We start from the raw sequence: 21,771 nt of genomic DNA, 5'->3' as shown, positions 1-21,771 counted from the left end.
ACACACACACACACACAAGCGAGCACATTGGGTTACATTTGACAGCGGGGATGGTTTGAATACAAACCAAACAATTTGGTCTGGGCTCATTAGACGGCCGGTTTAGTTTTGCCGAACGCGAAAGGGGTTGCAAAAAATGTAAAAATCAACTGTGGCAATTCTGCAAAGTTGTTTGAAAACAATTCGCAAAGTTCCCCCGGGTCCGGCCGGATCTGATTCGCACAAGAAACGGCGGCCAGCCACACACGAAGCCGGCAGGGCATGAGCGGTGCAGTAATAAACAGGGACAAAGCATTCCCATCTCGTCGTCGATTTTTTCAATGTCAGCGAATGCATTCGCAATGCAAAACAATATCCACCACCCCACATCTAGGTATGTCGTACAGGCAACCATAACGCAGACAACAGAGGCCTGTGTATGAGGCGAGAATGAAATAAAACTAAACAAAACGACCAACACTCCTCAACATCTGCTGATTGTTTTTGCTTTGACAAGACATTCCCCATATATCACGTACGTAACCGTTGTGCGCAGCGGAGAGAGGATTAGATATGCAATCGCGGAGAGCAAGGTGGATCTGCCGTTGTTATTTATGGGAAATCAATTCACACACGGCGCGATTTGTTAGAGAAACTAGACGGGGGTTTTAACACGAAAAAAAAACATCTTTTGCCCATCGGTATGAGTGTATGAGAATGTATTGCATAAAACATACATCGACAATTGTGATTGCAGAACCATTTTTTAACGATCGATGATCGACAGACAACCTCCACTTTACGGCAGACCATACAAACACAATTGACGACCGAGAAGAGAGAAAGAGCGAGACCAAACACGCTCAGCAAACTACTACTCGTGACATGAATAATAATATTCCATTCACGGTACCAACTCCCCGAAACACACCGAACACAGTCATCCAACATAACACACTCCCCAAGTGAAGTGGAGAAAATGACAACAGCAGCAAAAAAAGCCGGAAAACTTATGGCTGACATACATCATTACGCGTTCAATTGCATCGAATGACAGTGAGTAAACACACAATATGTCATAAAAATATTGAATTTCCCCTGTAGTCGGCGCATTCTTTCGGCCGCTTTAATGGAAGCGGCAAAATATCGTAACAAAAATGGTAACTTTTTTCACACATTGCAATAAAACCAAGTAGAGGGTTGGGGGATGGGTACTACTCACATTTTTCTGCTTGCTTATGATATATTTCCAGGCGAAGCGATACCGAAACGGAACAAATGATTGTTTGTAAATAATGCGTTTATGCTAAACAAAAACAAAGCGAAGGTGTTTTCAGCGTTTGCATTCATACGTTAAAGTGCATTATCGCTGTACAAAAGTCATGAGAATCCATATATTTATTTTATGTTCAACATTTCTTTCATGTTCATTATTCCAAGTGGTTTCAATCATCAAGATATTGACATATTATCTACATTAAAATTACTTTCTTAGTATGTTTTGCTTAAATATATGATTTGTATATTTATTTATACACATTTTATGGAAATTTACACAATCAAGACATACAGCGTAGGGTATGTCGAATAATCCTGCGGATAACTTTTCACAGGGCGGTCCCGTGGTACAATCGTCAACTCGAACGACTCAATAACATGCCCGTTATGGGTTCAAGCCCAGAATGGACCGTCCCCCCGTAGCAAGGATTGACTATCCGGCTGCGTGGTAATGATTTAAGTCACAAAAGGCTGTATAGGCCGGTATGTCCGCGTAGGGCGTTACGCCAAATAGAAGAAGAACTTTTCACCAAACTTTCCCGGCTAAATATATAAACGATTGTTCTTTGCTCATAACTATGATTGCTTGTCATTTTCATTCCAAATTTTTACACTATTTGTACAGCAATGGATGTTTTTTGCTAAGTGAATACAACGTAAATCAACGTGGTTATGCTATTTCGCAAAGAAATGTATGTGTTCAATTGCTTACTTTCAGTGCGGAGAAGCCTTACGACAAAGCAACAAATTGCAGAACAATTTACAGCAACAGATGAGTTACAGCAACAGCTTCTTTTAACATCTTTTATTCTTTCCTCCTACCGGAAGTCTATCCGTAGTCATGTGATGCTAGAGAAAGTCAAGTTTTTTTTTGTACGTATAACACAAAACTCCTTTATCAACTCAACCGCGGAATCTGATACTGTGTGTGTATGTGTGGCCTAACGATAAGGCGTATTTTTAACGATCACGACATCCTTCCGGTTCGAAGCGACACAAATGTCAATGCAATGACGAAATGCTTCACGCAAACAGTTCCGAAAAACCAAACAAACACGGCCCAGTGAAGCCTCGTGTCAGATCAGCGCAGAGGAGAGGAATTTGGCAATGGTGTGTAACGGGCGGGTACATTTAACGACAAAGTTTTGTTGTGCTTACAGCTTCGTACCGTTGTTTACGGTAGCAACATACAGTGGAGAAGCAAATGGAGGGGCGAAGGAGGAGAAAGCGCACGTTGAGTAAAAGGGAAAGTGAACCCAAAGGTGAATATTACGACACCCGAAACCACTCGCTTTCAAATGCGACCACCAGCGACCAGTTCCCGGGAGAGGAGTGCGTTCGCAGTGTGCCGGAATATGATGAGACAAAATATCGGACGGACACAACACTGACTGTCACTGACGTGAAAATTCATCTCTTTTCTGATTTTGAGATTTGACCTTTTTTCTCTGCTCCATATCCAAACGCCGTCCCCACGTTGCCACCGAATCAAACGGAAATCAATTTTATCTGGCAAACAAATTGAATATAGCCTTTTTCTGCGAAATTGTTTGACACGGTATCCTCCGGCTTCCCCATGGTGACAGGCGCCGGTATGATCAGCGGGGATGGCAACCCGTCAATATCGAACTAACGAATTGGTCAGATGCTTTTTTTTCATACTGTTGTAGCACTGCTTGGTAGACCCTGGTAGACTTAGCCGCCTCAAGCAACCCATCGATGGTCCCCATTCCTGAGAAAAGGTTAATTTATTTTGCAAAATACATATGCCAGTCGCTTCAAGCATCTGACTACTCTCCTGTCACTGAAATTCACTCAAACAATGATATGGACAGAAGAGCAAATATCATAGATGAAACAACTCCTAAAGTTGTCCTTTTTAATTGATTTTCTTTACTCTACTTATTTTATTTGCTCGAAAGCTGTATAGCACAATGTTTCGTCATTAGACGCGTTAGCGTCGTTTATTAAAACTGTTTTTTGAGTCCTTTAGAAATAGCTTGAAACACAAGAATATTAATAACAGAAAATGATTAAAAATAAACTTTAGTGTGACAGATTTTACTCACAAATTAGTTATCGTTTGTCATTTGTAGTCTATCTAAATAAATTATTATTACGCTTTCGCAATACGCTTTCCTGTATTGCGATAAGCATTTTAGTTTTTTTTGCCAGTTTTAAAGCATTTGGCTGCCCAACGTTTTTTTACACAGTGGTTATTTGCATCAGTGGTTTAAACTAGTGATGGATAAAGTTGGCAAACATCCGGAGTCGACTAAGATCCGACTCTGAAAATTTCAGACCAGCATTATCCGGAATAGTTCAGAGCCGTCTGGAGTCGTCCAGAGTCGAAGTCATCGAGAGTCGGAGTCGGCCGGAATCGAAGTCGACTGGATTCGGCCGGGGCCGGAATCGACCGGAGTCAAGAAGAGTCGGAGTGGGCCGTTGTAATGATATTTTCGTGTAATGTCGTTGCTAAGCGATATTCTTAGAAACATAGGTCTGTTTGCAAAGTGCACACGCAAAGCAAAAGACGAAATGAATTCCGGACGACTCCCACTCGTGCTCCGGGCGGACCTAGTGGTTTCGATTTTGCCAGAATTTAACTAGCAATGATCGGTGTCGGATCAGAGTCGTGAATGTGCACCAGAGAGCACATCACTAATTTAAACGTGAAACTACAGATCATAGAACAAAGATTAAAAGAAAACATTATAATTCCTCATTCCAGAAACAAACTCGTTCCATCTAATTAAATATACCATAGCGTTGCCCATTACATTACCGCCTTATAAAGGTATTTATATACCTTCAAATAATTGAATTTCAATGCAGATAAAGAGAAAAAAAAAACTTTCCTCGTGCTGTACAGAGTCCGTTAAAACTTTCACTTCCGTCACATCCATCAAACGCGGAGTTCCGACCAAGCTGGACACCCTTCTTTTGCATTTCACCTGACCTTGCAGTAGAGGTAACATGATCGACAGCTGCCACCGGCTACAAATTCCCCAGGTCTTCCAGAGACGGTGTGCGAGTGTGCAGTGTATGGTGTGTACGCAACGTCTTGTAATACCATCCCACCGCCATATTTTACACCACCGCCATTATTCGGTGCACTCATTACCGACATAGCAAAATAAAAAAGATCAGTATGGAGTATCGCTTTGCCGATCGGTAATATAATAATTACCTCATCAAATTAATGGCTCGTTTATCATCCACCGAAAGCTGACTGTACACACATGCAGGCCCATGTTGACGCAGGCTAATGTGATGGAGGGAGTGTGTGGCTCCTCTTCTTGAACTCTGGCCATCATCAAACACGTTCACGGTTTCTTCACCGTTTTTCTCACGCGATCATCTTTCACCCGACCGACAACATGCCGACATGGAGGTGAGGGGATGTGCGGACAGGTGACGCGCACACGAAACGCATTTGTGTGTTCATAAAATGAAAGCGATCGGCCATTCGGCCATTGCATAATTTTGCCTGGCCCATGTCGAGCATCGGGTCGTGTCGACGAGGTCAGTAGACGCTCGGCGGGCAGACACACATCTGTTGATGATAATTTGATGCTACACAAACACATACACACACTCCCCGGGCGAAGGTTGCCAAACACAGTGATGAACACAATTTGCCGAGCAGGACGTATTACAGAATGACTTTTGGCCCAATATTGGGTTTCTTTTTAGAGTTTGTACAATACTTCTTACAAGCTAGAACAAGAAATATTGACGGAATTGTAATCAGTTTTATTGCACAATTACATTTTACATGAGTTAAATAATTATGTCTCTCCTGAAGTAAGCAAATTCAAAGACGCTGAGCAAAATTCGTTATCAAAAATAAATATCATGTTGATCAACATTCGTCTTCAATAAAAAAAAACCAACTCCTAATCTTAGCAATCCTAACTAAACTGAGACTTCGAAATATCATCAATCTTTCCAAGGTGTCGAAGCGGCAAGTTGCCCCACGCGTTTGTTTTGGGATTGAGAAGCTTGGTTCTCTGCTTCCCTTTTGCTTAATCTTAGTTTGACGCTGCATTTGTTAGTCACGCTTCGAGACTAGGTTTAGGCGCAAAACAGGGGCACAGTTGCATTCGAATTAATTACGCTACGCAATAAGGCGCCTCGCATTGGGAGCTAACCAGTTCACGCATTATCGCCATGACATTGCACGTGCGCACGGTCCGAAACGGGACAAAAAAGGTGCGCTAAAGTGCTCTTTCGATCTCTCTCTTCACTGCCCGGTGCAAAGAACGGACCGGAAACCGGTGGCAAGGGTGCACTCACTTAGCGTACCAGCCCCCGATGGCACAACACTTGTAATGCATCCCAACATAAACACAACCACACAGGTGGGACGGGCTTTCCTTCTGTGTTCCTGGTGGCAAACGGAAACCGCAATTACTTACTCTTCTGCCCCCTCTAACGCGTATTTTTCCTATCCTTTGGCCGTATGCGCTTTTCATCGTTCTCGCTCACAACACAGCCAGTGCAGCGAGCGCAGGCCAGCGTTTTTTCCTTCATCAGGTGCGCGCAAATGCATATCTTGTTTCCAGCTTCTCGATTCCATTCACCGCACACAAACTGCCTTCCTTCTCTGCGTACTTACTACGGGATAGCACGAGGCACACAAAACACACCCGGAAACCAACGGTATCGGTAAGTTTACTTCCGCTGTGTGCGGACAAATGCCACACATCTGATCCGGTTTAGAAGGTTCGGGCCGGTTGCACGGTCGATATTACACCGTCCGTTGGTGAACGGACATAAAAACACAACACAGACATACACACAACAGGAGCCGAGTTGCGTTTGGTGTTGCATGGTCTGAAAGGTCGTGTAAGTGTATCTTTTTGTGGGAGTTTTTCCGTCCCAGTTTTTATCTATTTGGTGCAATTATCACGAAGTTATCTTGTTTGTCTACCAAAAGAAGCCATTCCAAACGCAGGCCAGTTAAGACATTCCTCAAGAACGTCATAAACGTTTGCCTGATAGTTATGTCAATGTTTGAAGATCATCTCCGGTCCCATTTGTTCTCCGGTGCCCGTTCTTAAAGGTTATATAAAAGTTGCGACCGTTGCTTACGGATTTCTGTCGCAATTAATGCACATATGTTTCATTATTTCCTTTTATTCGTCTTATGATGAAACCTGCCAGATCATATATTTTACAAACAAAATATAATATTTTACAAAAGGTTATAGCCATTATTTTGAGGCCATTATATTGAGGCTTACAGGGTTTTCCAATAGAACTCAAGACCGCGGGACACATTGTTGAATCAGCGGGAGTCAATCGCAAGACTGTGGAACGATACGTGAAAACGTTGACGGTACCGCGATCTACGGATTTGTATCACAAGACTGCAGCACACTTTTTCGGGCACATTATCGCCTCCCAGGGACATATGACATAACAGCAAGGATTTTTTAATTTCATATTTTGGGCGCCCACTGTTTGGGGTTGGAAAAATCAAACTGTATTGGCCTTTTATTTGTTTGCAAGCGAATTAATTAGTGATACACACTCCGAAAATATGTATTCCCATCGTTCGTTAGGGTAAAAATGCATGTTTGATCTAAAAATTTAATAACTGTATGGACATTTGTTTTATGCGATTTGTGGAAAAATCCGTAAGAGATAGACATAAATAGTGAATGTATGAGCTGTGCAAAATACTATTTCAAATGGTCGTATATAGTCTATTAAAAAAAGACATTTTTACACGACTTATTACGAAAAAAACAAATTTATGGTCGTACCATAACATAAAGGAACTTGAAAAACAGGTTTTTTGTGTTAATGCTAATGCTTTCAAAAATCGTTCAAAAATATAAATAACAATTTTTGAAAGGTTTTTAACGAAAAATGTTATTAAAAGATTTTTAAAAAGTTTTAAACTTTTTGTTGCTTTTAACAGTTTTATAAGAATAATTATCAAGATTTATTTGTTAAGATATCAAAAGTTTTCAAAGAAATTTTATTCTTCGCATGGAATGACCGTTTTAAAAATATAAATATGAATAGGTGTTTTTTTAAATATTTTTTAAATTGCCATGAGAACCTTATCAATTTAGTGAATGACGGCTCAAAGTTAAGGAAATTGGACTAGGATTACATTCCTTAGCTATGTATGTAACAGTAGCAAACATTAATATTCTGCTAAAAATCGCTGTTGAAGTTTTAGTGTCGCTTTTGTTTGATGGGATCAGTTTCGAGCCATTATGAACTAAATTGGTAAGGTTCTCATTGCCTTTTCAAAAAATATTTTTAAAAAAATTACACCTATTCATATTTCTATTTTTAAAACATTTATTACATGCGAAAAATAAAATTTCCTTGAAAACTTTTGATATCTAAACAAATAAATATTGATAATTATTCTTATAAAACTGTTAAAAGCAACAAAAAGTTTAAAACTTTTTAAAAATATTTTAATAGTTTTTTCTTTAAAAACCTTTCAAAAATTGTTATTTATATTTTTGAACGATTTTTGAAAGCATTAGCATTAACACAAAAAACCTGTTTTTCAAGTTCCTTTATAGTTATGGTACGACCATAAATTTGTTTTTTCGTAATAAGTCGTGTAAAAATGTCTTTTTTTTAATGGACTATATACGACCATGTGAAATAGTATTTTGCACAGCTCATACATTCACTATTTATGTCTATCTCTTACGGATTTTTCCACAAATCGCATAAAACAAATGTCCATACAGTTATGAAATTTTTAGATCAAACATGCATTTTTACCCTAACGAACGATGGGAATACATATTTTCGGAGTGTGTATCACTAATTAATTAGCTTGCAAACAAATAAAAAGCCAATACAGTTTGATTTTTCCAACCCCTAACAGTGGACGCCCAAAATATGAAATTAAAAAACCCTTGCTGTCATGCCATATGTCCCTGGGAGGCGATAATGTGCCCGAAAAAGTGTGCTGCAGTCTTGTGATACAAATCCGTAGATCGCGGTACCGTCAACGTTTTCAAGTATAGTGCATAATATGCATAAAACTGCTTTATGGTGCTAGGATCACGAAAAGATGTGCATATCATCTTGTGTTAGTCTATTTAACCAAAAGACTCTCAGTTTGTAGGCATCGCAAAATTTGATAAACATCATAAGGTACTGGAGTTCGCTCATTTATTTTATTTCTTTATTTTTTAATAATAAATGTTATTGAGCTACTTTAGGACTATAAAACTTATTCTTATACTTTACATTGAATCATATACGTGAAATACACCTGTTCTCACTTTCCGCTGAATCGTTATCCGGTTGCTATGGATCGCAATCCATGAGAATGGATCGCAATCAACTACGTCTGAATCGTTTTCAGATACGTTTGGATCGTTTTCAGCTACGTTTGGATCGCTCTCAGCTACCTTTGGATTTTACGGTAGCTCGCGCAAATTTTGTTGCGGCGCAAAGTTAATGTAGTGACTCCTTGGCGTACTGCACGATTCACATCATAAAAGACAATATGAAAAGCGACAAATTCATATTGTTCTATGTTTGAACCCAATTGAGAACTTGTGTTGAAACCCCATTTTTAGGCAATGAATAACATTTGACAGATTTGTCGGCTTCTACGCATCAGAATAGATTCCCAACCAGACCGCTCCTCCATAGCAAAGGAGGAATTTCCGCCTAAATCTCGAAAGCCTAAACAGGACCGAATGACCACGTAGGTTGTTACGCCAAAAAGAAGAAGATTGTGCAGGTTTATTTGGAAAACTTGGTCAAATAATCAATAAAGTATGGATGGTGATGTAAGCTTCAAATAAAAAAAATACGATTAGATTTTACAATTGAATGCATTAATTACACATTTAATTCTTTCCTTGGAATTCAAATGTGTCCCGCGGTCACTGAATAAACGGTTGCGCTGCAACGAAATTTGCGCGAGCTACCGTAAAATCCAAAGGTAGCTGAGAGCGATCCAAACGTAGCTGCAAACGATCCAAACGTATCTGAAAACGATTCAGACGTAGTTGATTGCGATCCATTCTCATGGATTGCGATCCATAGCAACCGGATAACGATTCAGAGGAAAGTGAGAACAAGTGTAAATATTAAATAACAATTGATATCAAAATATAAAAAAAAATATGTCAAACTCCAAACAAAATATGTCACATATGTCAAACGCCAAACTCAAAAATTAAGTACAAAATAATGGTTTTGGCCTAAGGATTCTAATCGGTGCACAAAAGTTTATAAGTGCAAAAAAAAGAAAGTTTTTTACATTTATGCAAAAGGAATTTGGAGGCAGAGTCCCCAAAATGATGAAACATGTTTATAGAATGAAAAAAAAAACTCAATAATTTTGGCTCACTAAGAAACCTCATTACTAATTTCCAATTCTGCGAAACCGACTCCTAAGAAAACGGTGACTAAAAGTTTTATTGCCGGGCAATAAAATGAATATTTTGTCACACTTCATGTAGTGCCCAAAAAACGAGAAGTAATCGCATTGTTTTAGTTACCGCTTCCAAAAAACCTTTTCCCCCATGCATTGACAGGACAGAAATGTACGAACCACATGGGGCGTTTTGACAATGCTTTGCTAGCCCAAGGGCCACATATGGCTAGAACATAAAGCAAAAACAACAACAAAAACGACCAACTATTTTCCTCCCTTAATCCAATTAATAGCACACAACAGAAAGCGTCAGACACACAAACGCACGGGGCTGTTGCGTGTGTGTCTCAAAGTCACATTCGTTCTTACATTTTGCCACGAGTTTAGTAGTTCTTTGGATTTAAACGCTCCTCGTCCAGTCCCCCCCCCCCCCCCCCCAGAGAGCCATGTGTGTCTTCCCATAGAAAATAATAGAAAAAACGAAAATGAAAAAAAAAACAACAAACTAAAACAGTCGATACTATCGAAGGGGTAAGGTTGGTAACAAGGTGCAAATTGTAGCACTCCTTCACATATATTCTACCCAAACTCGTGTTCATGTTCAACGAAGTGAGTCATCGCCCAACCATTGCCATCGCCCGGTTTTCTTCCGCGTGCATTTAAAACGATCAGCTCGTATTTTTCAACGGCTCTACAAATGTCCAACGGCTCACACACCCGTGTAAAGATCTCGCCCAATTCGCACACATTCGCTCGCTCGTTGTGTGTAGTGGTGTGATTGGATGCTTTCCCCCCGGGGGCAGCGGAGCCCTATAGCTCACCCAAAGCTCGATCTTGAATGATGATGACGATGATGATGATGCGAACGATGACGTATACACTCAACGCGTACTCATTCCCGGCACACACGATCGCAGACGCAGACGCACTGTTTTTTGTTTCTTTTTTCTTGGTCCTCTTTGTTGTCTCGCTGGAATGCAGGCGTGTGCTCTTTGCCGTAGATTCACGGCCCCCCGGAATCCGTTTGCGACCAGGCAGTTGTAATAACTTGTTTTTTTTTTCTGGCACTTTTCTGCCTCTTCTCGCTTCTTCGAGGTTGAATGAAGTTTCACTCACGCTTGAAAGCAACTATTGAGAGCACAACACACAACTCCTCTACGTCACCGCATGATGCAGTAATGGCCACACAATCCGCACGCCACGACTTTGCGAAGTTTTCTTACCCTTCGAGCAGGTCAACCGTAGCTTTTTTTTATTTTGGTGCGCCTTTTTAGGCAACTTGTTTTTTATTGTTACTATTTTTGCAACAATCACACACAAACACACTCACATATACGCAAACACACAGGGGTCTTCACTCTTTACAACGATGTGCTGGCGACTTTTATTCGCAACGGTTTCAAGCTGCAGAGATGAGACACACACACACACGACAGAGATTCGCAAACCAGGCCTTCTACTTTGCCGTCATCTTTTGGCCAAAAGGGGGCTTAATTTTTTTGCCTAATCTTTTATTGCCCAAAGCAGAGGATAGCACTATCGCACCCCGCAGATATACCCCGCACTGCACCCTACTGCAACTGCGTGGAGAGAGAAGAGAGAGAGAGCATAAAAAACGGCGAACAACGCGTAAGCACATACAGGCGGAGCCACTTTTTAGCGAACCAAGAGAGACAGCAGAAAAGGAGAGAGAAAGAAAGAAGGAAACACACAAGGGACCTTCTTTCTTTGCCCGTTCGCGAACACGGGAACATGCAATGGGACTTGTCGTGTTGTAAAAAATGAAAGATATTTATTACACACACACACATACACATATATACATACAGCATCTTCGCGCACAACGGACCCTCGAAGATTGTCACACCGCGCACACCACTCTAAAGCGAAGGTAGAACAATTAACAAGACCCCTTCAAATGGCACGGCGTTACGGGTGCATGTCTGGACGGGGACAATGTACAATCTTCCAAAATATTTGTTTCCTTTTCTCGGTAAATTCCCTTCGCTTACCCAAACCCATCGTCCTCGAGGGTCTTCTTCTGCTGCGGAGCGGTCGGGGGGAATGTACCGCAAAACGCAGAGAACCTTGACAGAGAATCACACTTCACACACACACACACACACACACACACACACACACACACACACACACACACACACACACACACACACACTTCACACACACACACACACACACTTCACACACACACACACACACACACACACACACACACACACACACACACACACACACACACACACAACACACACACACACACACACACACACACACACACACACACACACACACACACACACACAGACGGACAAAGATCCCTGTACACCTTGAATAAAAAAGGCGATACACAGGTACACCACACCGGGGATGATGATCACGCGAATCAAACAGTACCTCCAAGGGTAGCCATTTTACGATCCTCGTCGTCGCGGCACGTCACATCAGGAGAGAAGGATAATACCAAACACACACACACACACCGGCAGCGCGACACTCTGCGCCTGTTTCTGCTTTCTTTTCGCGAACCTTAATCTAACAGCCAAGCGAGACACGCACCTTCCTGCCACTTACACACACAGCTCTTCTCCGCACTGGACGAGATTGAACGATCGGATCAACAAGCTATCGGGGCGCACCACACACGCACACGGCTCACCTGGCGTCGACGGTCGCTCGAACCAAACTGAGCGACGAACACCGCTCGCACCGCGTTCCAGAGCCTGCCGTGTTGGTGCCGTTGCTGTCACTGCCACTGCCCTACAACGTCGTTAGGGGTTCTCAAACAACTCTCCTTAGCCAGTGTGTGAAGCAAAACGCAACGAGGTGCCTTGACGACCGTATTCACGCATACCTGCGCACAGCCAGGTGTGTCTCTCTGTGTGTGAGTACGTGCGCGCGTACGAGAGTCAAGTAACTTCCATAGCAACCAAACAAGTGGCACAACACTGTGGTGGGGTGAGCACTCAGGGCTGTCTCAATGGCGGCGATGTCGATGACGCTCATGACGATGACGATGATCATGTCATTTGAGTGCACTACCACATTGTCAGCGACGTGCACGTCCACTCACGCCCTACACACTCACACACCCTCTCTAACACGCATTCCACCACAATATTCCCCTTTCTTTAACGGCCTTATTAGTGTGTGTGTGTGTGTGTGTGTGTGTGTTGCGAAAAAGAGTCACCGAACGAGCAACGGGGGAGATCCCCGTTATAGTGCTATCTCGCTCGCGTCCCGGTCGCTTTTACACCCCGTTTTTCGCTTTCTGCTTCGAATGCGTTTTTAAAAAGCCTGACCACAGCACACTGTCACCCCTCCCACCATAGCTCCGTTCTCTTGCCCTCTTCCCTGCCCACTAGCCTATTGCGCAGCGGTATTTTCGTTCTCTTCTCCTTTTACTATTCCATCACTTCTTTGCGGGAGTTGGTGGTGGATGGACACTCTTTTCCACGATCTTAGTGATCTTTTTTTTTTGTTTTGTCTCATAGCCAAGCGCTTCGCTGGTATCAGCTTTTCCTGCTTACCCTTCCTCTCAAGAGGGGCGGGTAAGACAACAGAATGTGGGCGGTTGGCACAAAACCACAGCGTTTTTGCTTCGGTTCCGGTCCAGTGCAGCAAATGGGCGCGCGATCCCGGCCATCGCCCGGGAAACGTTAGACATTCAGTCAGCCAGCCAGCCATCCGACCAGTCGGAAGGGGAGTGAAACAAAACGCAAAAGGTTGTTGTACTTGTGTGCGCCAATATCTTCGTTTCGATGTTCCTGCAATTTCTCTTCAATTCTTGAGGGAAGGGAGCAAGCTTGGAGTTCTTCGGAGTGCGCGTTCCCGTTGTTGCTCAAGTTGGTGTACGTGCGCACGAAGGAATACCAAGCTGCACAGGTGTTCTTGCTTTTGTGTACTGTTGATGCAATTGTTCTCGAGGAAAGATGGGTGTTGTTTGCGGATCCACCAGCAGGTCGGGTGCTAATCAGACGACTAACAAGCTTAAATCCTAGACTTTTGAAGTCGGCGTTTACTTTCAACAATTAGATATGGTTAAGTGCATTGCTTGATACACAGTGCCGTCAATTGCATTTACATTTAGGTGGAAATGCAGTCGAACAATTAGTGATTCTATAAAATAGTTCTTTTCTAGTTGCAATTGCACATATTCGTAAAATATGGGGAGCATTTTATAGATGAACATCATATATTAAACTACAGATAGATCAATAAATCAATGTATGCTAAACCGTTGGGTGATTTCTACTTTGGCTCAGTTCTAATACAATTTGTGTTAGAAATCCTTCATATAGAATTCACACCAGTTTTTGTGGCTGTTTTCAATTCAATATACACCTCCCGTAACATGACCGACCAACTCACTACTACTCCAAAAAGGAAAAAAATATCCCCTAGCCACGAATAATCCATCAGGGACCATCCACAAGTTACGTAACGTCACAAGAGATGAGTATATTCTACCATTATCATTCGTTACATATCGGCATGGGAATTCGATACCTTGTTACATAAAACAACACGAGATGCTGTAAATACGTCATATTAATATTAATTAAAATTTGAATAATAATATATTATTATCAATACAATCTAAAAAATATATAACGGACATTTAATTCAAAATGTAAGGCCGGTCTGGTGGTACAGTCGTCAACTCGTACGACTTAACAACATGCCCGTCATGGGTTCAAGCCCCGAATAGACCGTGCCCCCATACGTAGGACTGACTATTCTGCTATGATAACAATAAGTCACAGAAAGCCAAGCCCACTTCCCCAGTGGATACAGGCAGGCTTTAACATAGGTTGTTGTGATAAATGAAGAGGAAGAAGAATTCAAAATGTAATAAAGACCGTTGGTTGTGAAAAAAAAACAACAACAGTAACAAAACATGACAATCATAGCAGTTCTTTTTCATCTTACGTATTTTATGGATTATACCTTAAAGTGTAACTATCTGCAACTCGTTTAAAAACTTCTTGATTACTTTTCGATTGTTGATACAAATATATAAGCTTTAATGTATGGCAACATTTTAATCTGTCACCAACGCTTATAATTAACACACACACAAACAAAACTATCAATGTAGAACAAAGCTTACAGGGTACAGGCACAGGTTGCCCTTGAAATTGCGCCCGAAAACAACAAAAACGTATATCGGTGACCTAAAACTCCAACTTCACACAACTGCGAATACGCTTGTGGCTCTTATGGCAGGCAGGTTGGCACCGCCACCGCCACACCAAAACCAAAACATGAAAACCTGTTTGCAGCGTCTGTGTTTTCCTTCCTGATAGAGGAGGCACATTCACCGAAACCACTTTGTGCACAGAATTAAAGATTCCCCGAGCAAGGCCAACATGGAAGATGCCAACAGCGGTATGAAACAGGTCCTACAGGCTTAACATCAGCAGCAACATGAGAAGTATAACACGCATTTAAGCGAATTATCAATTCAAGTTGATGTCAAGTTGGTAAAACAACATGCAGATAGAGATTTATTTGCAACAGGTACAACGATATGAACGATTAGAATAGTAAACCACACTTAATGGGCTAGATTTGCGCAAAAATGCAATAAATTCTCCCCATCTTACCTGCTTAGCTTATTCCGAACGGCGATGGTGGCATTGACGGTGGAGGAATGTGCGATGGAATGTAAATGAGCAGCTCTCTGTGGAATCTCGGACACACTTTGACGAACACACAGTGTAACCAACACTGCCACAACGTCGATCAAGTGCGGAAGATAATCGATCACGCTCTCATCTTGGCTACACACACGGCAGATCACGACCCACGGGGCCTGCTGATGCAATCGGCAATCTTCGAACGGTTTGAAAACGCCGCAGCAGAAGAAGCGGTCTCTTGCAAGAGCTGTTCACCTTCGAACAAAATGACGCAAAATAATGGAATTTCTTTCAAACTTTTTAGCTGATTTGGCACAGCTTGTGATGATGCTGCAGCACAATTTTTAAAAGACCCACACACACAAACACACGTACACAACACGACTATGCTTGCTGGTGTGGAAAATGCACCAGCAGTTTCACCTTTTTCGCTGTATGATCACTTGATGAACGCTGTGCTTTGGAATGCTTTGCACCTTTCTTCTTAGCAATGGGCAAAAAGCTGCACTTTTCACTGCATCCTTTCAACACACCACATCACCCAGCTACTGATCGCACGATAAACAAACACGGCGCTTCACCGTCGTGGCACACCTTGTTGTCTTCGCTGGATACTGTGATTGAAGCAGACAAAAAACACACAAGGGAATGCAAACGGAATCCATTGACTCGCTGCACACAACCTACACCACTACTAGCACACGCCGACGCTACACACAGCGAACGCGTACGCTTGCTTACACGTGTAGTTTGCTTCACGGAAGGACGCGCCTGCACGCACACACTTGCGCTACCAGCGCCGCTACCTACACAACGGAACCAATGCCAATCGCTGTACGGTTGCCACGGGTGACATCGATTTTGCGAACGCTGTTTTCACCGATTTCCTCACCAACAGGGGAATCTTTTTCACACCAACTGCAACACAACAAAATGCACCTATATTGCACCGTACTCAAACGCCACTTTCTAGGAGGAACGTTCCCTTTACCGGAATGCAATGCTGCCAAACAAGTCGGGCGTAAAACCGCAAAGCTGAGCGGATGGCGCAGATTGCTGCGACAACACTGCAGCCATAGCCTGCTTGGGCTTGGGATGATGCTTTTGACTCACTTTTCGAACGGCAAACGTTTTGTAAACACACTTCACGGCGTATTAAACGGACAATGCTGCTGTTACGGCCGTCCTACATCAGCAACCACGATCACTGTCTTCGGCTCTAGTCTTTTTTTACGTTGATTTGAGCGAACGGCGCAGACAATGAAATTCCATCGCGCAAGTATTCAACTCGAGAGTTTGTAAACTACGAAGAATTTTGCTGTGGTTTATAATAGGCAGTTGAGTTCGTCAAATATTTTAAATGTAAAAAATCAGTTGCAGATTAAACCTATGCTACAGCATTGAGCATTTAAGGTAGGCATATGTTTTAGAAAAGTAGAAAACTAAAATCTAATACTTTAAAGAGGCTTAAATTTTTAAATGAGCTCAATGACATTTCAAAATATCTTTATCGGAATTTTTGTCTTCACCTTTTGGAATAAAAGTAAAAACTGTGCTATAGTGAAAGAGTATTTTGTTCAAAAAGTGTTTCCTTGTTTCGTAACCATCCAACAATAGAAACAGTTTGAGTAGTGCCGAAAATGTTAGTAAGTTAGTAAGATATTCAACTTTTTTTTTATTCTTTGCAACATGTGAGTGTTCGAAGTGTATTTTTTGCTGATCATACAGAATTCAAGACACGAAAACGGGACACAAAGTAACAAAACCAGATTTAAATTATATTTTGGATTTTCAAAAAAGACAATAATTCTGCATAAATTTTTCATTACTATAAAATTAATTCAGTCTTACTTCGACGTTGAAGGTGTATTTTCTACGCTGAACAGGTATTCAACATATTACACAACAAGTGGCCCAATTTTTAAGTAGCTCTCCAAATATTTGCACAATTGTATCAATCTATCGCATTGCATTGATTACTATTTTTAAAGGCCAGTGGATTTGCGTCCGTAGATTTTGAGTCTGTGAGTTTTGCGTTAGTGAGTTTGCGTCTGTGGAATCTATATCAGTGTGGCAATTTTGTGACATGATTTGGCTACCAAGCATTTTCCTACCAAGAATTTTGGAAACAACAATTTTGCGACCAAGTATTTTGAAACCAAAGATTTTGCTATCAAGGATTTTGCAACCAAAGAATTTAAGATCAAGGTTTTTGCGGCCAAGAATTCTTCAACCAAATATTTTGCGAAGAAGGAGTTTGCCACCATGATTTTTGCGATCAAAGATTTTGCGCCCAACGATGTTGTGATGTTGCCTCGCATATCTCGTTAAATACCTGTTCTTCAGTAACAGATGAAAATGTTCATTTGTACTAGATGTTATACAGTAAAAAGGTGTCTGGTTGTGTGCAAATGTTTGTAGCTTTTCATCAATCTGCCAAAAATCCCTTTTGAAAATGGTAGACCTAAATCGACATCTATATTACTAGAAATGATTCTAGAAATCGACATTTTCTTTTATCCAATAAGCATAGTACACTAGCAATTTGTTTTTATTAAACATGCGCACCCAGCGATCTGTAACTGAAACTAATTCTTTATTTAAATCCGCACTCTTTCACAATTAATTTGTATAATCTATGTCCATTAGACCTGCGTATAAAACGGGACAAAGTAGGAACTTTGACATATATTACAAAACATTAACTTTTGGTGCAAAATCGGGACTGTTTCGTTAAAAAAAAATCTGGTCTGCCCAAGTATTTATCTGTTTAGGAAAAACGGCACCAACCTTGTTACTCTCACGCCAAAGCTGAGAAATTTGGCGTGGAATCATTTAAACTATTTTTTTTCATTAAGTAAAAACTGAATTGAAAAAAAAAACTACCACATAACAGGCTTAACACTACGTAACGCAAAACATTCTTAAATATTGTGAAAAAATGTTGTTTCGTAAAATCTAAAGTAACGACTCCACGCCAGAATGAATGTAAGGGTAAATCAAAGAGTATCTATGGATTATTATACTGACATCGAATCACGCATTCATAAGTTATGATACCAACGCAATTGCTGGATAGAAGGGTGTCCTGGTAACCTGGAACAATGATATTAAAAACAAAAGAAAAACTTGTTTAATCAATGCAGAAAATTAACTAGAAACAGTATATTACCCATAAACATCATGCATCTGAAATTATGGTCATTCATGAAGTCAATGAAAAATAATGAATTAAATTCGTTTTTGTATTCCAGTCTTAGTAAATGGTTTAGCAGAATAAGGTCAATGAATATCAAATCATTCATCCATAAACTGGATGACTAGTGAAATATATGCTCTATATTTCTTCCATTTCAAACGCAAAACTATGTTATTCAATCGGACATTAAACAAATGACTTGCTTTTTAATAACGTTGTGCGCTGCAGCACATCTTTTATTCGAACACAACACAACAAACTACAAAATAGTGTTTCCAGAAACACTCATTTAAAACACAAAACTACACAAATACAGCCTGCCATACTACAAAGCAGTACATAAAACAATTCACCCCTCCCCGCTAGTGACCCCTCCAGGCGGACAGATCCATCCCGACCAGCGTCTGGCACGGGACGGGCGGGTTATGCTCGCTCGGCTGTCTAAATGCATCCCGGGGCGCGGAAAACCCGTCCGCCTGGTCGAGGTTGGCGCAGATGACCGAGGCGAGCGACACCTTGCTCAGTTCGCGCAGCTGCTCGCCGGTAAAGAAGCCCGGATTGGTCCGGGGCCCGTTTGTGTAGTAGTACCGGTCGCCAAACTTCAGCCTCGCGAACTGTTCGCTAATGATGGCCGCGAACGTTTCGCCAAACAGTGCCCCATCCTGCTTCGGGGGCTCCAGCAGTCCGCCCACCCACAGATCCACATCGTCCGGGAACTCGTACACGCTGGCGAGCCGGGCACCGACCGGACCGAACTGCTCGAAGCTAGTGAGCCGCTCCAGGCCGGCCCAGCTCCGGTAGTCGTTGTACGGGCGCAGCGCATGATCCCGGCCGCGCTGTATGTTGAGCGAAGCCAGATCCGAACCGAACGGGTTGCGGCCCGCAAACAGCAACCGCGTCAACCCGAACGTGATGGAATCGTCCAGCTGCTGCTGCGGCTGATCCATCAGCGAGAAGAGAAAATCGTCGAAAAAAGAGCGCTGCAGCAGACGGGACGGGTTCAGGAAGACTTCCTGAATCGGTACCAGCTCCGTGCGGCGATGACGATGCTGGATCCTGGTGGACAGGAGAGTGTCAATTGATGAGATTGGAAAGCAACCGAGACCATGCATTGAACTTACAAAAACGCTCCATCCACGGTAGAATGTCCGAAGCGGAACGCTGCCCCGGACAGTTCGTTAAAAACGGCCGGCTTCACATCGGGACTGTAAAAGTCCGTCTGCTCCCCGTGGCTGTCGAGCAGCCCGTACTGGCGTGCCTTGCTATGGCCCACGATCGACGGCAGGTACTCGTTGTAGAAAATCTTCTGCATCACTGCTCCGACGATACGCCGCGTCTCCTGGTACAGCCGCTCGTCGTCCCAGTGTTGGTTCAGGGCGGCCAGTGCCGTGGCGACGCGGTTGTGCTCGCGCAAGAACAGCGTGTGCATTTCCGTCAGCGAAACGATCTGGTTCACTCGATCGTCTCCCGCCCGGAAGCAGGCCTTGGCCCACGGTTCACAGGCGGCTCGGGTGCGGGCAAACGGAAGCAGCTCCTCGCCGGTCGGGAAGCTGCTCCGTAGCCGGCCGCCCTCGAACGTACGCAGGGAGGCGGCTAGCGCTTCGTTCGACCCGTACACGGCAGACCCGTCGATGAAGTGCGTGACACGGTTCAGCTGCTTACCGTACCCGAGCCGGCATTTGCCGTCGCGGGCCAGCGCCAGCCGCACAAAGTTCAGGCACCGAATGCCGAAGCGAGAGTAGAACGGATCGGCCGGGCTGACGGCGATCGGCATGCAGGCAAAGTGGGCCTGCTCGCCGCGCAGCGCTCCCGAGTGTTCCGCGTTGCAGCACTGTACCTCCTCCTGGCCTGTGAAAACAGAAAAAAAGTCAATCTTTGAATTCAACAAAGCGATAATAGGGAGGGGGTTCTTTCACGCACCTATACGAACACTCGCACTGCGGGTGAAGTCGTGCGACATAAACTGGCCAAACTGCATCAGCAGCAGGTTGAACTTGCGATCGCGCCGATCGACGTCCGGGAAGACCGCTACCGAAATGTCGCGCGCGCTCGCCAGCAGCCGGCCCGAAACGCTCGAGTGTACTCTCGGCGCCCACACACCGTCCTCGTAGGCGGGCGGCAGCAAACGCTCGAACGGATAGCCGGCCGCCCCCCAGCTGCTGCGCGCCGGAACCGGATTGTTGCAGGACCCGTCGAGCGAACGGTAGCGGGCGTGCGGATCGCACGACCGGGGCGGAAGGCAACGCTTGCGACGCAGCGCTGGGTCAAGGGTCAGCTCGGGCAGGTCGAGCCGCTCGGTTACGCTTAGATTGAGCGCATTGGCAAAGGATCGTGCTACGAACATGTCTTCGTAGGCCGTCGGATCCTCGGCGCCCAGCGGCTCACCGGGTGGTGCGTGAAACTGGCGCACCAGCGTGTCGACCGAGCCACCCCTCATAACCTCCCGATGGTGGTCGATGTTTGCCAGCTTCCGGGTGTAGACACGGTGTCCCTCGCCGACGGCATTCTGGAACAGCTCCTGCGTCAGTTCAAACGGCAGTGAGCGTTTTTTGCGCTGTTTGCCTTCCCTTGCAACGCTGCAGCACACGCCTTCCAGCCCGTCAGCGGTAAGGCAGGGTACGAGTGTAGTGCGGGCACGTGGTTCAACCTCGCACATCACTCGCAGCACACAGCTTTCGTGGGACGAGGTACATTGGCTCGAGGGCGCGGACGGTCGTTCGATAGCGTTGGTGGTTTGCACGGTTGCAAAGTGCTGTACTAAAACTATTAACACTAAAAACGAAAGCACACCTTTGGGTAGCATCGTGACGGCGATGACGCTGACGATGCGTACGTGACTGCAGCGATCGGTGCACTGGCCGGGAACCGGGATCCGGAAGCTTCAGGCGGAGCCGATCCTGGTGACGTGGAACGTCCGGAAGCGGGCTAACGCAGCGTTTTAGTTTGACAACTGTGACCGACTTAAAATGATCTAGATCTAATTTGGGCATGGAATGTCAATTATATTAAATAAACTATTTGCATGAACAAACATGTGAAAAATTATACATAAAAGAACATTTTCATTTTATCCCTGCAAAAAAACAACGATTTTGTGTGACGCAAATGACATAATTTGAACGATGTTTTTTTTTTGCTGCTTGGTCTTCACCATTAGACCCTTAGCCAAGGCGTCATATGAGTTGTTGCAAAAAAGAAGAAGAACAAACAAAAAATAAAACGACACCAATCTTCAGCGGCCGATCCAGTTTCAGTTCAGCAAGCCAACGAAC

The 21,771-nt window shown here is 43.4% G+C and overlaps 2 protein-coding genes across 2 annotated transcripts in view; both read right to left on the bottom strand.

Moving 5' to 3' along the window:
• LOC121588267 (afadin) overlaps nt 1–12,415 on the bottom strand; it is a 59,664-nt gene extending 47,249 nt beyond the window's left edge. Inside the window, exon 1 of the mRNA XM_041906001.1 lies at nt 12,218–12,415. The gene's annotated coding sequence lies outside the window, so the exon portion shown is untranslated. The remainder of the gene's footprint in view (nt 1–12,217) is intronic.
• Nucleotides 12,416–18,704: 6,289 nt separating this feature from the next.
• LOC121588948 (chorion peroxidase) lies at nt 18,705–21,341 on the bottom strand. The gene is made up of 3 exons (XM_041907417.1): nt 20,420–21,341; nt 19,621–20,347; nt 18,705–19,555 (listed from the first exon to the last, which is right to left on the bottom strand). Exons 1-3 carry the CDS (start codon nt 21,300–21,302, stop codon nt 18,862–18,864), a joined length of 2,304 nt encoding a protein of 767 aa, XP_041763351.1. The 5' UTR covers nt 21,303–21,341; the 3' UTR covers nt 18,705–18,861.
• Nucleotides 21,342–21,771: the final 430 nt, after the last annotated feature.

Source organism: Anopheles merus, chromosome 2R (assembly GCF_017562075.2).
Source record: "Anopheles merus strain MAF chromosome 2R, AmerM5.1, whole genome shotgun sequence".
NCBI classification, from domain to species: Eukaryota; Metazoa; Arthropoda; class Insecta; order Diptera; family Culicidae; genus Anopheles; species Anopheles merus.
Note: the sequence above shows the minus strand (reverse complement) of the source record. Positions and strands in the feature narration are given on the sequence as shown.